This window comes from Lygodium microphyllum, chromosome 26 (assembly GCF_053477565.2).
Source record: "Lygodium microphyllum isolate KBCC chromosome 26, Lygodium_microphyllum_v1.1.10, whole genome shotgun sequence".
Taxonomy (NCBI): Eukaryota; Viridiplantae; Streptophyta; class Polypodiopsida; order Schizaeales; family Lygodiaceae; genus Lygodium; species Lygodium microphyllum.
In genome coordinates, this window is record NC_141160.1 from 32,167,631 (window position 1) to 32,186,674 (window position 19,044).

Genomic DNA, 19,044 nt, shown 5'->3' on the forward strand with positions numbered 1-19,044 from the left:
TTTGTAGAGGGTTCAAACTTTACACACATGTTTTTGCACCCTGTTTTCTCCCTCTTATGTTTTGGCCTTTAACACCAAAGATTGCATGTGATATCCTCATTGGTAAGTTCACAACATCAAAGAATATATGTATTGCTCTATGAGCATACAATTGAAACAATTTTCAACACTTATAAATTTATCAAAACCCTTGCAATTAAAGTAGATTATATGACCAACATTGATGGTCAACACTTATTTCTACTTCCACAACTTTCCATGCTAGCCAAAGCATTGTCTTCAAACATCCTTTTCTGCAATAATTTTCAAATCATAACTCCAAATATTTCAATTTCCTTACTTATTTTTCTCTTTAAACTTTGGCTTGAGCCTCTAGTGTATAGAGCTTGAAAACAACGGCATGGTTCCTCCATTTGGCAATCCTTCCAATTACTTCTATACCCCTGTTAGACATTTCCACAGACTATATTTACTATGATAGTATGCATTTTTTTTCTTGGTTATGGTCAACGAACTTTATATTTAACATGCTAGTATACACCTTGATTTATTATTATCCTCGCAAACGTATTTTTTAAAAATCATTGCCGGAATCATACAGCCAAATACCAAATTACTGCAGCCAGTTAATGGAGTACACAGGTTTTAGGTGCCCCTATCGTGAGGGGGCAATCCATTACTAGATGCTTGCCTCAGAAATGTTGCAGACCAAGTCCAAAGACCCCTTCCACACATTGACTACCACCAATCACATTACCAGTGCAGGTCAAATTTACCCTACATATTGAATAGCTGTTAATATTGCAAACTACTGGTATCCACCAATCCAAAGCTTACAATTTTTCTCACACCATTACCCACTACCATTTTTCCTTCTACTCAACCTAGCTCCAACCTTGGCCATTAGTCTCTGGCACTTCTATTCTCAGAAACTAATACAAGCAGCATATTCTCCCCTCCGGAATCTTTCCGTAACCACTCGGCAATAGCTTCATATTCCCTTGTTCCATCAACTGGTAATCCTTTTGTTAGATCACTGGCTGCTACAGTACCCATTTTGCATTAAGTATCCCTCTCACTTATTGTCGATTCTCTTGTTTTTCACACATTAACAGTGGAAGTACATCATACCATGATCGACTTCTATGACTATTTCTTGAAACAAACAAATCTTGAGTGACTATACCATACTGAAATACAAAAGAGGATGGACCACAGACTTTCCTGCGTAAGCATGGGATGGGATGGATGAAATGAAGTCAATCAATTCTCCATATCTTGAAAGTAGACATCTGTACTGGTATAAGTCAATCCACGAAAAAGTTCTCTAGCAATAATTATTTCATTTCTCAAGAGTGCTCTGGAAAGAAATTAACAGCAGTATAAATCTACTGCCCTGAAAAGTGTACAGATACAAGGCAGCCAGTTAACAAATGCCGAGTCAACTGCAACCTTATTCATACATAGTGAAGACGAGCATGCAAATTGGCATCTTGTATGATTTAGATATAACCGACCCTTCGTGGAAAGGGAGCCCTGCAAAACTAAATTTGGTTGCTCAATCCTACAAAGCCCACTCATCAAGTGAGGACAGACCCTTGTCTGAGGTAAATTGGTCTGAGATTCTTAATCGTCATCAATTATCAGGCCTCAAATGTCCTCAATTGAGCAGTTCCTTGAAGCCGCAAAACAGAAGTAGCAACTAACCAGCCTATACAGATGCTGTTTTAAGATTCTTCCTCGATTAATATTCTTTTACATGCTTCATAACACATAAAGGAGATTCCAGCAGCTGGAATCAGCTTGATGCAACTTGCACCAAGCCCCCTGTAAAGGCCTGAAGGACCTTGCTGCTCCAGAATGCTGGACAACACGTGGAGAAGATTATTATATGCTGGTCGTCCCGAAAGTGCACCGACTTGCATCTGCTTCCTGGCTACCTCAAGTGGAAAAGTTGAGGCACTTGCAAAAGCTCCTGCCGCTGAACCAATGAGAAGTGTAGGTAAATTACCAATGCGATCCTTCTTTGATATCTTTTTATACAATTTCCGCAAAAAGTCATAAGCAAAGTAATTTGTTGCAGCATAAGGCACAACACCAATTAAGCTCGGTGTGAGACCTCGATACAACTCTCTTGGACCTTCTTCTTGACAAATCTTCACTAGTGCATCCAATAAATTCTCATACACACCATGCTGTATTTACACCAACAAGGTAAGTTATATGAACAATAAGGACTTAGCATGTACAGCCTTCAAGACCTTCTTTAAATAATTAAACTCACTTGAATAGTCAACCGAGTCTTAAGCAGCTCAAGGGGATAGGTACAAAGCGTTGAGCATACTCCTGCTGTTGCACCAGCTATAGAAGAGGTAGGCACCGCTGGTATAAAAGAAGGCACCCAAGTTGCTCTGTCAAGGACCTTCTTGACAGTGTCATATGCAAAGAGCTGCATGGATTGGTAGTTACTAAGATTAGCCAAACCAATGTAGACATAGGAGGGAAACTAGTGTTTTACAAACAGGGTCTTAGCTTTAGGTCAAACGTGGAAAGCAAAGCTACTAGGACTTGCATAGCCAACTCTCTGAGCAAGAATAAAGAATACAGCAAAAGCAGCAGCCAACTAAAATCCATGCATCAACCATCAAACACAAATAATAGAGAAAATACCATTTAGCCCAGATCAACACCAGCCCAAACTGTGTCAATTCTACATGTCCCCCAATCAGAATCTTTACAATGAGGTCAAAACAAGAATCATTTTGGGACTTACCATGACAAAATATATACTGATTCCTAAGCAATCCCCACGTCCATTTAATGTGAGAGCTTTATACAGAGGATTCGGACTTCAGTAGGGAATTCGCTGATGGAAACTGAAAAAGGCAAACAAACTCACTGTGTCTCACAACTCACTTCATAGATGAGAACAAAAACAATAAGAAAGTGTAGCTCTCTGTCGTGTGATATGCAAAGAGGACGCACAATAAATCCTTTATGCTTGATGTTGCACAGTTCTCAGTCAAAAGGAGACTATCTGTGTTTACACTCACTAGTTTTGGTGAAATTTCCTGTTTTTAAAGAACAGGAGCATGACAAAGAAGATTTAAAGTAAAATCATCACAAAAATTTAGGGACCTTTAAGACATTGATGAGGTAATCAAAGATAAGCTGCCGATCACCACCACCCTTAACTCCATACATCTCCTTCCTAAGCTTCTGCACCTCTTTAGACCTTTTTGTGTAGAAATGCCATTCTCCTATGAAGAACATGTGAGCTTACTCTATAGGAGGAGCAAACAATGAACAAAGGATGAAAAGGGGAAAGTAGCCTAGAAAGAACGGCCTACCTAACTACAGGCATGGCAAAGTGGCTCATCGCAAAAATGACACTAAAAAGAAGAATGATAAATATTAGTATTGCCATTGTGAAGATGAAGACCACAGAAGTACCAGCCAACAACAGTACCACCAACTCTACTCCAAAGAACCAGAAACTAAACAAAGAAGAAGTAGACAAAGGCCCGTGATGTTTGGCGTACTAAACTTACCATTAGTTACCACAAGGGGATTGTAAAGTTATTAGTAAGATTTGCAAATAATTGTATCGATGTGCCACCTTTGAAGTTTGTAGATGCTTGACACAAGTGATTGTGACACACACACGCACACACACAAAGGTTGGCAACACACTCCTAATCTTGCAAATAGAGGTCCTACAAAAGAACCAATATCTAAAGCAACAATTTTTGTGTGTACCTAAATGTTGCACTGTCCTCTCCTCCTCTCTCTAGTTTCCTAATCCCAAATAGAACCATCCTCATGCAAATGGCTACAAACAATCTTTGTTTTTCCTTGATAAATTCAACATTTATGCCTCAAGAACCTCCTCATGGATCTTCTCCAAACTCATGCTTAAGATCCCCACACCATATCATTGATTTGATAATAGTACCCATGGGGTTGTCTTCGCTATAGTAAACTTGGTCTTGATGATGTGCCTAACAAATAGTAAGACTTAAAAGAGATTAAGATAGGCACAAACACAATAAGTATAACACTTCTCCCCTTATAAATGATCAATGTCCTTAGCAGTATCCTCAAAACCGAAGTGGGAAAACCACCTCTTCAATGAATGTACTAACTCCCACATAGCCCTAGCCTTCGAGCGGTTCTTCCGCTTGACTAGGTATTCCATGTAAACAGTCCAACTAGATCGTCTAGTTCTATTCAAGTTTGATTGGAATATAATAACTAGTGTCCTCAAGTCATGAGACTTCGTCAATCGTCACTATCAATTAACCTTGCCCCAATTGTTCTTTCAAATGACTCATATGGAACACCAAGTGAGCTCAGATATCTCGAAGTAAATCTAGGTTGTGAGACACGCTACTTATCTACTTGGTAACCTAGAAAGGACCATAGTACCTCAAAGATAATTTATAAAACTTGTTGGTAGTTATTGAAGCAGAGCCCTATGGGACTTTAAGATACACCCACATACCTTGTTGGAGCTCTCAAGGAGTACACACTTGATTAGCATAAAATGTACCACGATCTTGGGCCATTTTAATATTCTCTCTCGAACATCTCTTGCATATGGTGCAAAAAGCCAACTACAAGCTGCATTTTCACCCCCTTGCGCTTAATGACGATAGGTGGTTTGGACTCATAATCATACATAACATAAACGAGCTATAGTCAACATTCAAATGCTTAGCATTATAGATCTCACGAAGCCCTAAGATGACATGGACAATTTGGTCTCCAACTTCTAAAACCATTTGCTAGAAATGGCCAATGAACTTACAATCCCAATCACTGACTATTTTCTCAAGCAAACCATAAATGTATATAAGTGCTCAACAAAGAAACTAGCAAATTCGTGGTTTTAACAATCGTCTTTGTCAAAATGAATCGAGCCATTTTGGTCAATCGGTTGCTCACAATTGTATCATGACCTCAATTCATATGGTAAGTCCTATTAAAACCTATAGAAATGCTACTCCGCTTCTTATTAGAATTTATAAAGGTTGCGTTATCTAGCTTTGACAGGCTAACATTGTAGGCACTCGTGCACATAAGAGTCAACGAAAGTCTTTATGTGCGACCAATAAAAATATTGAGCAACCAAGGCCCTTGCTTGACACATACAAAATCATTTTGCGCATATCCTCATCATTGGATACACTAAAGTCGAACTACTACATAAGCTCCATCCGTCTAACCTTACTCCCACTAACTGTCATGAGAACATGTATTTTTGAAACCTCACTTAACATGTGGACATGAGGGTCTCTCAGATATATGGGAACCAACACAATGTATCATTCGGACATATGGGAACCAGCACATGATGTATCTCTTGGAGGGTCTCCGTATTATGTGAACTTTGTGGATGATTTCAAGAGGTATACTTGGGTATACATTTTGAAGTATAAAGATGAAGTTCTAGATAGCTTTATGGATTTCAAATGTCATGAAAAGAAAGAGTTCAATTATTATGTATCATGCTTACAGTCTAATGGTGGTGGTGAATATGTATCAAAGGAGTTTGATAGGTACTTAACTAAGCATAGAATCTGGAGATAGTTGACATGCAGGTATAGTCCTATAAAGAAATACTCCGACACAGAAACACAAATAACAATCATATGACAAAGCACAGATTGATAAAAGAACACAATTAAGGTTAGGGTAACTTAGAGACAATGAACACTGAAAATAACTAAAGTGATATAACTACTGAATATACAATACTCATGCAGCAAACACACTATGCAGTGAATGAATATTGAACCTCGAACTCCAATATCTTAAGGATCAAGGCAAGGGTAATAAGTTGGAGAGTGTGTCATACTCCGAACGGATCCCGAATCATAGCAAGGCAGCCTCTGGATGTTGAACACCAGCAAACGCAGCAGTGAGAAGCTAGATCTAATGCAAACGGCAGTGAGGAGAGAGAATATGCAATAGACACAAGCTAATGAGAGAGAAAACAGCCAAATGCAGACTGCAAAAAACCAACGACAACATAGGAGAGAAAAAATCTGTCAAATGCAAGTTGCACAGCCTAGCGACAACCTTCAAGAGCTAGGAGACAGCTGGAGGAGAGAGAAAACTGTCAAACACAAGCTGTAGATGACGTGGCAGACAGTACGGCAGTAGATATGTGCAAGAACAACAGATATGTGCAAGTACTGATGTAGTCAGCAATGGACAGCTTCGGCTGAGAAGTCCTCCGCAAACGAGGTGTGAGCAGCAAGCTGAAACACCTAAAATCTGCGAAAACGAGATTGTGTCCTGAATGGAGGGTAGCATACGTATTTATAGAAAGTTTGGGCCCTTCCAAGTGGATTTGTGCTTATGGGACACAAAAACTCTCTAGGATCACGTTTCAAGAAATACTCCGACACAAAAACACAGATAACAATCGTACGACAAAGCATAGACTGATAAAAGAACACAATTAGGGTTAGGGTGACTCAAAAGACAATAAACATTGAAAATAACTGAAGTGATATAACTGCTAAACATACAATGCTCATGCAGCAAACACACTATGCAATGAATGAATATTGAACCTTAAACTCCTATATCTCAAGGATCATGGCGGGGGTAATGAGCTGGAGAATGTGTCCTACTCTGTACAGATACCGAATCGCAGCAAGGCAACCTCCAGATGTCGAACACTAGCAAATGTAGCAATGAGAAGTTGGATCTGATGCAGACGTCAGTGAGGAGAGAGAATATGCAATAAACGCAAGTTGATATGAGAGACAACGGCCAAACGCAGGCTGCAAAAAACTAGCGATAGCAAAGGAGAGAAAATCTGTCAAACGCAAGCTGCATAGCATGGCGACAGCCCTCAGGAGCTGGGCGACAGCTGGAGGAGAGAGAAAACTACCAAACGCACGCTCCAAATGATGTGGCAGGCAATATGGCAGCAAGTCTGTGCATGAACAACAGTAGCCTAGCTGGGATCAGCTCCAAAGTGCGTGAAGAGGACTGAAATCAGGCACCAACTGATATAGACAGCAATGGACAATTTGGCTGAGATGTCCTCCGCGAACGAGGTGTGGGCAGCAAGCTGAAACACTTGAAATCTGCAAATACGAGATTGTGTCTTGAATGGAGGGCAGCATACGTATTTATAGAAAGTTTGGGCCCTCCCAAGTGGGTTTGTGCTTATGGTACACAAAAACTCTCTAGGATCGTGTTTATTTTAAATAAACAAGATTTCTTCATTAATTAAGCAAATTTTGAGACTATTTAAGTAAAGCTAATGCATTTTTAGCTCATAGGGTGATGGCAAGGGGCAATTTAAAGATCAGACTCGTACTGCCACCGCTCAACCATCTCAATTGATAACATTCTCAACTCCAAAGGGATTGTTGGACTGGTCTGCAGAGGCCCACATCGTCTCCATAGAGACATCATATGAGAGTCTCATCCACATCTGTGAGTTGCCTCCCGACGAGGTTACCGCAGAAGCCCACTCGTCAGAGCCGAGTACTTCAACTCCTGTTTGGATTGTGAACAATGGAGCTACACATCACATGACTCCTATAGAGGAGATTTTCCATTCCCAAGCCCTTGTAGCCGGGATTAGGTCCTATCACATTTATGTGCGACACTTAAAATCAGCTTCCTTAATAACATTTTAGGGAATAGGATTCGTTCGCGTAATTTACAGCACTGACACAAATACAAAGTAAACAATCCTTTTAACAAACAAGTTCCTTGACTTATCTTCAAATTAATCTTTGTCTCCTGCCCATATAGGAAAAATTATGTAACCCTTCTATCCAACAGAAGTACCCAGTCCAAATCACATGGCACTATTTCCATCCTTTATCTAGAATAGGATCTTCCAATGCCATAGACATTGGGCTCATGACAGTCTTCAACTCCGTTCCGGACTAAGCAAGGGGTATCCAAAGCTCCACCTGACCCCAAGCGGCCTAGGAGTGAGACACAACTTCTGTGGTTGGCCTTTTCACCACTCGACCGTCGGCCCATGAATCAAGCAATGCCCTCTCGAGTTGAAACGCGGTGTGACCTTGGAGATGATCCACCCACGCAAAACATCCTTCCTTAATTAATCCAATTGAGGATCAAGAACAATCAAGGCAAACAACCTAATATCATCTTCCAAGAAAACATTCATTTATTTTTCATGGCAACTTGTCATCACTGACCCCTGCCATGCATTTACCATCAAATACAAGTACTTGGAATAATCATCCAAATCACATCCCAACAATCAGTTTAAAGCAAAAGCATTTAGGACGTTATTTGATCAATCACAACAAAAAACAATGGTATCCTTTTCCAAACATTGCAAGAATAGTCGCAATAACCTTTCCATCACACATTTGCTCTTCCCCTTGGGATCAAGAGCAGTTCTATGTAAAATTTACTTAACACACCCTTCTTTTGGTTAAGACATATGTTAGGGGTTTTAACATTGTACGCGACGTAAGTTCTATAGATCACTTACATTGTTCGATAACCTAGCCTTCTTCTCAACAAGTACAAAAGCATCGGTCTTTCCTTCAACTTAGGGTTTCCTAATCCATGAGCTCTTCACTTGCCCTAGAGTTGTTGTTGCATCTAGCCCAACCTCGAATAGGATTGATAAACATAGTTGCTATCGGACGGCGGATCTCAAGGTATCGTAGTTTTAATCCTAATGATTATTGTTTACACTAGCTATGCACAACATCAAGACTCCCAATCTATCAAACATGAGCTATTAACGAGAGCTTAGGCAAAGGTCTAGAGCTTCGAAAATGATTCTCTTCTAGACTAAGTTGCTTGCCATGCAATCCATCAAGTATGCAAGTTGCAACATATATCTTCAAAGTGATGAAAACGCACCTACTATTGCGAGAACGAGAAGTTGACATTGTGTGAAGCCTTATATATTGTTTATGAATTCATCGCATAGCATCTAAATACAATTAACTTCTCTCGATACATATATTTGGGAAACTCAATCCTTCGAATACTTGTGATGCAATTTATCCTTTTCAATGTCTTATTCTCGTGCGGCATAATATGGGTCTAATGCTTCTCATGCGGGAATCAAAGCAAGCATCTATTAATTTGGAAATACGTTACTTACAACCGGTATCGCAGTTGGATTGGCAGTGATGTCTTTGCCCAAGGCTTCGTTGCTTGTTGAGGGATTGCCATCTATGTGCGACAATTTTCGCTTGGGTGTCATCCCCAATCTTCAAAGTTTCCGCACCTTGTACTCGATCAACGGGTGCCAATTGGGGAGTGAAATGAGATTGCAATTGAAGGATAATCTCACGAGACAATGGTAAAATTTGCGGTCAATGGGAAAAAGACGCGTGTGGACACCCTCTAAGGACAGGAAGAGAAGGAATCTTTCAAAACCTTCTCTCTCTCTCTCTCTCTCTCTCTCTCTCTCTCTCTCTCTCTCTCTCTCGTCACCCGGGGGGGTAAAATGTGGAGAGGACGTGGAGTGGTAGTGGTCTCCCCCCCACCCACCACCTGTTGGCCTGCATGGTGTTGTGGAGGGATAGTAGGCCCGTGGCCTCTCCCTTGTCATATCATCATCGTCTACCCTCAGTTCCGCCATTGTCATGTCCTTCTTCCCCATGTCGACGTCATCTCCCACTTTCTCTTCTTTTCCCCTCGCCACTTGTCGGCAACAGCAAGGAGGAGGGGGAGGGAGGGGGGGTTCCCATGGCCCGCACGAGGATGTTTTATATGCCACCGACAAGGGTTTGGATCTGGCTTCACTGGACAATGTATACAATGTCCCCCAGCTTGGGGGACATTGTATACATTGTCCCCCAGCTTGGGAAACATGGTATACATTGTCCCCCAACTTGGGGTGAACTTGTTATTTGTTCAACAGCTTTGCCAATTGGGGCGGGCAGTTTTATTTACAGTGACCATAATCGACTCTCGGACTGGTTTAGTTATTGCTCGCTGGACAATGTGTATCATGTCCCCCAGCTTGGGGTTAACTTGTTATCTGTTCAACAGCTTTGCCAGTTGGGGCGAGCAGTTTTCTTTACAACGACCACAGTCAAGATCCTTGACTCTCAAACTGGTTTAGTTATTACTCGTGGTAAGGCATATAGCCTAATGGCCTTTACCATTACCACATGACACTTTCTGACCGAGCCGACAGTAGAGAGCTCCACTTCCAGGCATTAACCCCATCTCGGAAGCCTACGAAGAATGAGCATCTTTGGCACTTTCACTTAGGGCATCTTGGTTATGACTCTCTTTATGAGTTATCCCGGTGTCGTGCCACTAGACAGACAGTGTGAAAAACTCTGGAGTGCATCATCATCCGACTTTCTTATTGATCTAGAGAGTCAATGTCATTTGAGTCATTAGTGCTAGTATTAGTGGCATGGATGGTTCAAAAATACTAGATTTTTGGACAATTTTAGGCTATTTTTTATATTATTTATTGTAAATATCCTAAAAAGCTAGGGAAACTTCTAGAATAGGGTAGCATGCAAAAAGCAAGTTGCTTTTTCAAATAATTTTGGATTTTTCATGAAAAAGAAAGATGGGCGAAATCGTGCGCATCGAGATGACAACTGACAAGCAACAAACAGCACTTTAGACTTGAAGAAGAAAGAGTGAACCGAGAGATTCTTGACTAAGTGTCCTCAGGTTCTACCTCCCTTTCGTAGCCAACGGAGCCATAAGATTTGGATTCCGCGGGCAGCAAAGAGAAAGCTATTGTTTGGATGCACGATTTTGGTCTATGAGGAAGCTCCAAGAGATCTAATGCTTAGAGATTGCTTCTGAGTAGTGCCAAACAAGGAATTTCAGGTTCTATCAATACATATTGATTTGATTCATTGTGCTTTGTCTTTATCATATTTACCTATTATCTATTCGTTTTCTTCTCTTCTATCTCCTATCCTCTACTTCCTTTTTATTTCTGATCCCTGGTGGATAGGACCTTTGGACAAAAACAGCTCCAACATTGGTGAACCCAACGTGAAAGGTCGTCAAAAGGAAAGACAAGATGGGAGAACCTTCGAACACAATTTCTAGTGATGTTTTGCAGCAATTAGTGCAGATTATGAACATGCTTATGCAGGTACAACAACAACAGGTGATGCAGGCTTCTATTCAAACAAAAATTGTTGTGATAAATGCTTTGCAAGCAGTTGAGCGTGAGATGGAGTTGTTCAATGGTAGGAATGTATCTGCATATGTACATACATATGCTCAAAAGATGGAATTCTTTGGAGTGGCTCAACTTACATGGAGTCAATATTTTGTTCGGATCACTGTACATGAACTAAAAGCGCGAATTACAGAATTGTACATGCAAGATGCTGACTCGGTAGCTTTTATGAAGACACTCAAGGAAGAATTTTACATTGAAGACACCAATTTGATTACGCACAAGACTTTTCAAGAGTGGGTTTTACAACCCAATAAGGGTCTTGTGGCTATAGAATTATAAAGAGAATTTGAAGGTCGATTTGAGTAGTTAAATCTTGCAGAACAACAAGTTCTTGCAAGTCAAAAAATCGAATTGTTTCTACAAGTAGCAAAGAGCTTGATGATTTGCCAAAGGATCAGACTACAGAGACAAGTCTAAAAACAGAGTGGAGACATGTCAAGGAAGCTGTTACTACACTTGTGAAAAAGCATAAAAGAAAAGAAAGATTGCATGTCTCTAGCTTGCCCACTGTTACGAGCAAAGTAATTGATGTATCCAGTAAGCCACCCACTTCTACGGCTAAACTTATAGATGTGCCTATCATTCCCACTATTAGGGAAGATGTATTAGATGAATTGGTTAAAGGCATGCGGGATCTTCAATTGAAGCTCGCAAAATTGGATGAAAAAGGACAAGAGAAAAGGGAACGAGCTGTCACGGGGACGTGAAATTTTGAGATGCTTTAATCTTGCTAGTAACATTTGATTAAGTTATTAATCAAATGTGCAAGGTTGTTTAGCACATGTGATGCACATGGCAGTTATTTCATGGAAACGAGCCAAGGACCCTGAGAATGCAGTGGGTGTTAAAGGCGAAAATTGTATTAAGTTATGCCAACTAGGTTTTGGTGGTCAGTTGGTGCCAGGTTGGACCCTAGGACAATTGTTTGGCCATTAAGTGTCAGTGGTGACACTAGGGACTAGCATTAATTAATTAATTAATGCTAGTCTAAGGGTCAAGAGAGGTTGGGAACCACTCCAAGTTGCAAATGGCCTAGCCAATTTCATTACAAATGGGCATGTTTAAACTTTCCCATGCAGCTAGGGAGAAGGCTGTTGAAGGGTGGTGAAAGCTGGATGGCAACCATTCTGAGCTTAGTGGAGGGAGAGGAGGTGATCAAATTTGGCTCTGAGAGGCGACGACGACTGATCGCGCGCCGCGACAGGATAGGGGGCAACAGGTTTTCTCTTCCACCTCAAGAGAGACAGCAATAGAAGAGGAGGGCTCGCCAGCCGAGCTGATGTTTTACCCCCCCCCCCCCCTCCCCCCCCTTTTGAAGGTATTGGTGCCATCAGATTTATTATCAAAGCTAAGAATCAAAAGATACATTTCAGCTGATTTTCTCTCTCTCTACAGCATTCTCTCATCTCCTCCAGTCTATGCTCAAGCATTCTCAATAATTCTCAACCATTGGTAGTAGAGTACAACCAAATTTGGTAGACAACAGAGAGTTTACTGCTGTAAACCCTAAATTACAGCAATAATTAGAATTTAGTAGCCACCTTGGGACCCGTGCCATTAGTCAAAGGCATTGTACACTGAAATCAACACCAGAAATTCATGGAATTGTGAGGATTTCAGATGCCAGCCTATCTATTGTGAATTTGGGGTAGCATTCGACCAATTGGGGTTCCATTAGAGCAAGTCCTGGGTGAAAATCAAGGGGCAATTTGCCCGAATGCTTTACTGATTATTGGAACAGCAAGGGGCTTTTGAATCAGCCAAGGAGATCGTGAAATCTCGGCTTGTAATTTATCCATTAGCAATTGAAATTAAAGAAATATCGAAAGGGGCGCCAGTTTTGGAACCAACAGGGTGTCCACTGTCCAAGTTTATGAAGGTAAAGTGAGCATTTCAGTTTATGTTCATTTGCTGATTGCTGTAATTAAGTGCTTAATCTAGTTAAACCACCCTATCCGAGAAGGAAGGCTGGTTTTGCGAGCAACAGCCCCTAAGCCAAGAAAAAGATGTATGTGGTATGATAGTTTGTAGCATGAGAGAAAGGATTGTGCTGCCTATCAAGAGGCCTTGGCACGACAACTCATCTTTTGGAAAGATGGCAAGATCCATACACAAGAAACGAGATTGCCTCTTTCTTTGATCTTCGGAAAGGGAGGTATGCAGAAGTTGTTGGAAGACTTGGCTGTCCGAAATGCTTATGCAGCTGTACATGCTTCTACTTTTGGTCTACAGTTGGTGGTCTACAGTTGGATAGAATGCTTGGCCAAGTGATGGCTGGTCCAAAGGCTGAAATATAGACACGTGCTTTACATGCAACTGAAAAGAGAAAAGTTATTGATAGTGAAATATCTCATGCAGAGCAAGACATTCGTGACCATAGAGACAGGGAACGCCCGTTCCGGCACATAGGAACGGATTAACGCGTTCCAAGGGGTTCGGGCCAAGGAAACGCTGGCGAAATGTTCCAGCCCGTTTTCTGGCCCATTCCCTCCCGTTCCAGGTCCGTTCCTTGGCCGTTCCAGGTCCGTTCCCTGTCTGGAACGGCCGTTCCAGCTCAAGAGTTTTTTAATTTTTTTAATTTTTAACTTTTAAGTTTTTTTTTTGTCGTCGTTGCCCGCGTGTCGCCCGTTTCGCGCCCGTCTGTCTGGACTCTGTCGCCCGTTTCGCCTCACCTACGTCTGTCCTCGCCTACGTCGCTGCACTCCCGTTTCGCGCCCGTCTGTCCTCGCCTACGTCGCTGCACTCTAGTTTGTCCATCGCCTGCGCTCGTTTCGCCTACGTCGCTGCACTCCCGGTCCAGTCCGCCCAGTCCGCCGAGTACCTGGTCCGCCCAGTCCGCCTGCCGATTGTCCCCGCCCACTCTGCCTGCTCCGCCTGCCCTGCCGACTGTCCCCGCCCACTTCGCCTGCTCCGCCTGCCCTTCCGACTGTCCTGCCGACTATCTCGCTTGCCCCGCCTGCCCCCACTGCCTAGGCCCTACTCCCGCCTACTCTCGGGACTTGTCTACCTCTCCCGCCTGCCTGGCCCGCCTCTCTTACCTGGCGTGACTTCTCCCCGGGATCAGGTGAAGTCTCAAGGTCCGAGGATCATTATCTCGATTCTCAAATTTGTCATTGTCCCAAATTTGGGAGCTGAAAATGCGCCAAATTTTGGGGCATTTTCAGCAAGGAATTGCAGGCTGGAATGCCCCAAAATTGGGGCATTTTGAGTCTGTCATTGCCCCAAGTTTGGGAGCTGAAAATACTCCAAATTTTGGGGCATTTTCAGCAAGGGAATGTTCAATGCAGGCTAGAATGCCCCAAATTTGTGGCATTTTCAGTAAAAGGAATGCAGGCTGAAATAGCACCAAAGTTCTGGCATTTTTAGCATTGCTAAAAATTTAACACACACATGTTGAAATTTTGGCTGCAAATTTTTGCAATTTTATTGAACTTTACTGATTATTTGTCACTTTTATATAGATGGCAGCATTGACATCTATGGGATCTTCATCATCCTCAGCAGGTACTTCATCAACAACTGGACGAAGTCGAAGCACTACTTGGTCATGGTGGGATGAGGTAGATGCAGGGGTGCCATTGAGAGGTGGAGGGGCTCGCCCTTGGAAATGCAAACTTTGCCCTTATGCTCGCACTAGTGGGGCTGATAAAGTGAGAGCCCATCTTCTACATGAGGAGGGGAAAGAGGTGCGTTTTTGCACCAATGTATCAATTGAGAAAAGGCAAGAGTTACTTGATCGCATAGCCACATCTATGGGGAATTCACATGCCAGGAGGACGCCAAATATAGCAGTGGATCCAACAACATGGACTCCAAGACCAGCAGGGCATGGTGCTTCATGCAGAAGACCACCAGGATTAGTGGCTACGCAGCCTTCTCGTGGGCCATCAATGGCAACAGGTCGTGGTGCTAAACAGAGTTCATTGCACACTTCATGGGAACCAAAGAAAAAAGAGGAAACAGATGCAGCAGTGGCACGCTTTTTTTACCATGACCATATTGCATTCAAATCAGCCAGGTCACCTTATTTTTTAAATATGGTTACAAAGATTGCAGAGTATGGACCCACATATAAGCCCCCTTCATCAGAAACTATCAGGACTACATTGCTTCAAAAGGAGAAAGTAGCCATAGAGATTGCAACAGCAAATATTCGCAATCAATGGGTAAGAAATGGAGTGACATTGATAGCAGATGGATGGAGTGACACACGCCATAGGTCCATACATGGTATTGTTGCATATTCTCGTGGAGCTGTATACTTCATTGGTAGTCATGATGCTTCAGAGACTGGAAAGAGTGCAGATGTATTGGCATCCGAGTGGTGCGAGGCAGTGCAAGCTGTTGGGGCAGAAAATGTAGTGCAGTTTGTGGCAGATGGTGAACCTACAAACAGGGCAGCAGGAAACATTTTAATGGCAATGTATCCACATATCACCTTTAGTCCATGCATGGCGCATTGCTTGAATAACTTGTTGAAGGATATTGGGGACTTGCCATGGATTGCATCTCTTGTTGCGAAAGGCAACAAGATTATCACATTTATATGTAATCATCAGTACTTGCATGCTGAGTTTCGCAAGAGAAGTGACAAAGAACTTCTTATATACTCGGATACACGATTTGCATATAACTTTCTTATGCTTGGTCGATTGCACTATTGCAAAGGTGCAATTAGGGAGCTATTTGCTAGTGATGAGTATGAAAATTGGACTGGGGCTGCCACTGCTACTGCTGTGTTATGTAATGCATATGTTTCTGATAGAGATTTTTGGGATGAGGTTAATCGCACCAACCAAATGGTTGATCCTATTATGCACATGTTGAGGCTTGCAGATGGCATGGATCCATGCATTGGGAAGATCTATGAAGGTATGGATCGCATGATTGAGAGGTTGGAGAGTTTGGAACCAAATGCAGATATGTATGAGCAAATCAAGGAGTTATGCATCAGCAGATGGAATGAGTATGACTCTCCTATGCATGCTGCAGCATATGTGCTTGATCCTGAGTTTCAAGGAAAGATGCAAGAAAGAGACCTTGAGGTGGTCAAGGCTTGGAACACATTGCTTGCAAGGCTTTATCCTAGCCGTGAAATGCAACGCAAAATTAAAAATCAGCTCTCTGTATATCGACAAACATTAGGGATGTTTGGTACACAGGATGCACTAGAGGACAGGACAAATATTGGGGCTGCTTTATGGTGGGAGGACTACGGGGCAGAAGCTCCAGAGTTGCAGAGTTTGGCTATTCGTATTCTTAGCCAAACAATTAGCTCTTCTTGTTTAGAGCAACTATGGAGCTCCTTCAATCACATTCACTCAAAGAAGAGAAATCGTCTTGGTACAATGAAGACGAATGACCTAATTTATGTGAGCTCCAATCTTCGCTTGCTAGCTCATACATCAGTTGCAAAGGCTGATTCTTTTATATGTTGGGAAAAAGATGACAATGATGATGATGGTGATGATGATGGGCAGGATGTTGTTCAGCAGGATGAGCATTCAGGCACAGTGGAGCCATCTTCCATAAATCAGAGCACTTAGTAGCTAGCCTTTTGGAACTTTAGAGTATTGACTTGGAAATTGGAGCTCTTGTAACTTGGATCTTTACTATTTAGGCTTTAAAGTTTATTGTTTAGTGCATATTTTGTGTTTTTGCAATGCACACTTGTTGCCAGTTGGACTTATGCAACATTGTTGATTACAGTGTTGAATTATGAATGCGACAATCCATGCTGTTACAATGTTTTGAATCGTTATTATTGTTGAAAGTTGAAACTTGATTATTATGTCTCTAGAGTCTAATTTCATGAATTATAATTCATGGTTGATAATAGATATGATCTGTCTCTCTAGATTCTAAGACTAGTGTTGACTCTCTCTCTCTAGAGGATATATATATATATATATATATATATATATATATATATATATATATATACTGTTACCTCCGTTCCCGTTCCCTCGCTTTGGGCGTTCCCCCCGTTCCAGAGGGTCCCGTTCCCGTTCCCGTTCCCCGTTCCTGGTAACTATGTTCGTGACATATCTGGCTAAGAATCACCGCCGATAGATGCATATTCAGTGGATGCATATTCAACAAAAGGGCCAAACATGGATGTACTTGTGAAAGAGAAACAAAAGAGAGATGAAGATAATACAGGGATATCTAAGGAAGTGATAAGAAGAAGTGTGGATTTGCCTAAAGCTGCAAATCAGCCACCTCTCAAGCATGTTATGAAAGAGATTAAGCAGGAGCAAAAATAGGATAGCAAGCAAGAGGGCAAACAATTGGAATATAAGCTGCAGTCTGATATTGAGAAAACCACAAATAACTTGCAAGATCCTATAGTGGAAGAGTTAGCCATTGCATCTATAGATTTTCTTAATGCATCTGAAGAGGTTTATGAAAATCATGTTTTACTTGATGCAGGGACTCAAAGGGAGATTGATGAAGTGTTGGATGCACATGATTTGCAAGATATAGTTATCATTTCTGAGACAGTTCATGAGCTCGAGGATATGCCTTTAGAGAATGTTAGATGTGATGCTCCACAAATGGAAAATGTTTCCAATGCTTTATCAAAGACCTAAATAGACAATTCTAAGATACTTTAAGATATGGACTATTTCACTATTTTTGGTGATGGTGAGAATGTGTTGGATGCAAGTGAAGCTCAGTTTATGTTTGGTGTGGTATATAAATGTCAGTATAAGCATATTTCCATGCGCTGGACTTTGAAAGAGCAAACACGTTATTATGTATTTGTTGATGGGTCCATTGATAGCATGTATTTGGAGATTCAACAACCTCTAGTGTATGATGCACACCCAAGGCCTTATGACCCTAGAGGGGATACTAGGTATAGCTCAAGAGTTATACAAATGCTGAGTATTTTCATCTATGATCCAAGGGAATGCCTTCTTATATGCATAATAAGCGACAAGTTGACGCTATGGGTGTTTGACCCGAGTGGTGCATCGGTGGCACATACCAGAGGATGTGCAGGTTCAAAGGGGGTGGATGTCGTGCCACTGCGCGGACACAATGTGAAAAACTCTAGAGTGCATCATCATCCAACTTTCTTATTGATCTAGAGAGTCAATGTCATCTGAGTCATTAGTGCTAGTATCAGTGGCATGGATTTACATCACTTGGACTAGAAAGCAGCTAACTTCTTGCAGTCCTTCCGTAAGTGGCTTTTCTTACCACAATGATAACACTGAGCCATCAACTACTTCTTGTCACCCCCTCTACTTCTTGTCACCCCCTCTCTGAAGCTGTAAAGGCCTCACTAGATCCGCCATAATGATATGAGAGTCGTCTGCACCCTCAAAGCATTTGCCACTCCATCAAGCTCCGGAGGGAACTTGTAGAGTACTATGTCCACTAGATGTGTCTCTAGGAGAGCAGACTGCATGTGTCGAAGCTAGTCCTGTACCTGTGTAAAACGGAACAAAAATAACTGAATAGTGTCCTTAGACTCAAACTTCATCTGCTAAAGCTGTCCATAAAGGGTCACAGCACACATGGGAAAAGGTGCCCCCTACAATATCTAAAGCTTCAACCATATTTCAGGTGAAATTCTACAAGAGATAACCGCCGGTAGAACTTCTTTAGAAATACACCGAAGCAGTGCAGAATATGCACGTGCATCGTCCAAATCCCATGTAAGCACAGCTTCCTCATGGTTGTCCTCATCAAAATGGTTGGGAAGAGAAAAAGGATGTTGAGGCCAAGGAATAGTTCCACATACAATATACCAATCCCATTTCTACACAAACCAAGCTTTCATCACAGCATGTAAGGTAGTCAAGTCCATGTAACTTATCATATGTAGAAGT

At 41.8% G+C, this 19,044-nt stretch overlaps 1 protein-coding gene across 1 annotated transcript in view; it reads right to left on the bottom strand.

Moving 5' to 3' along the window:
* Nucleotides 1–1,287: 1,287 nt before the first annotated feature.
* The window catches only part of LOC148013112 (adenine nucleotide transporter BT1, chloroplastic/mitochondrial-like), a 28,612-nt gene continuing 10,855 nt past the window's right edge, over nucleotides 1,288–19,044 (bottom strand). Inside the window, exons 2-3 of the mRNA XM_087667560.1 lie at nucleotides 2,285–2,449; nucleotides 1,288–2,195 (exon numbers count right to left, since the gene is read on the bottom strand). Of these exons, the coding sequence (XP_087523686.1) occupies nucleotides 1,728–2,195; nucleotides 2,285–2,449 (633 nt within the window). The 3' untranslated portion in view covers nucleotides 1,288–1,727. The remainder of the gene's footprint in view (nucleotides 2,196–2,284; nucleotides 2,450–19,044) is intronic.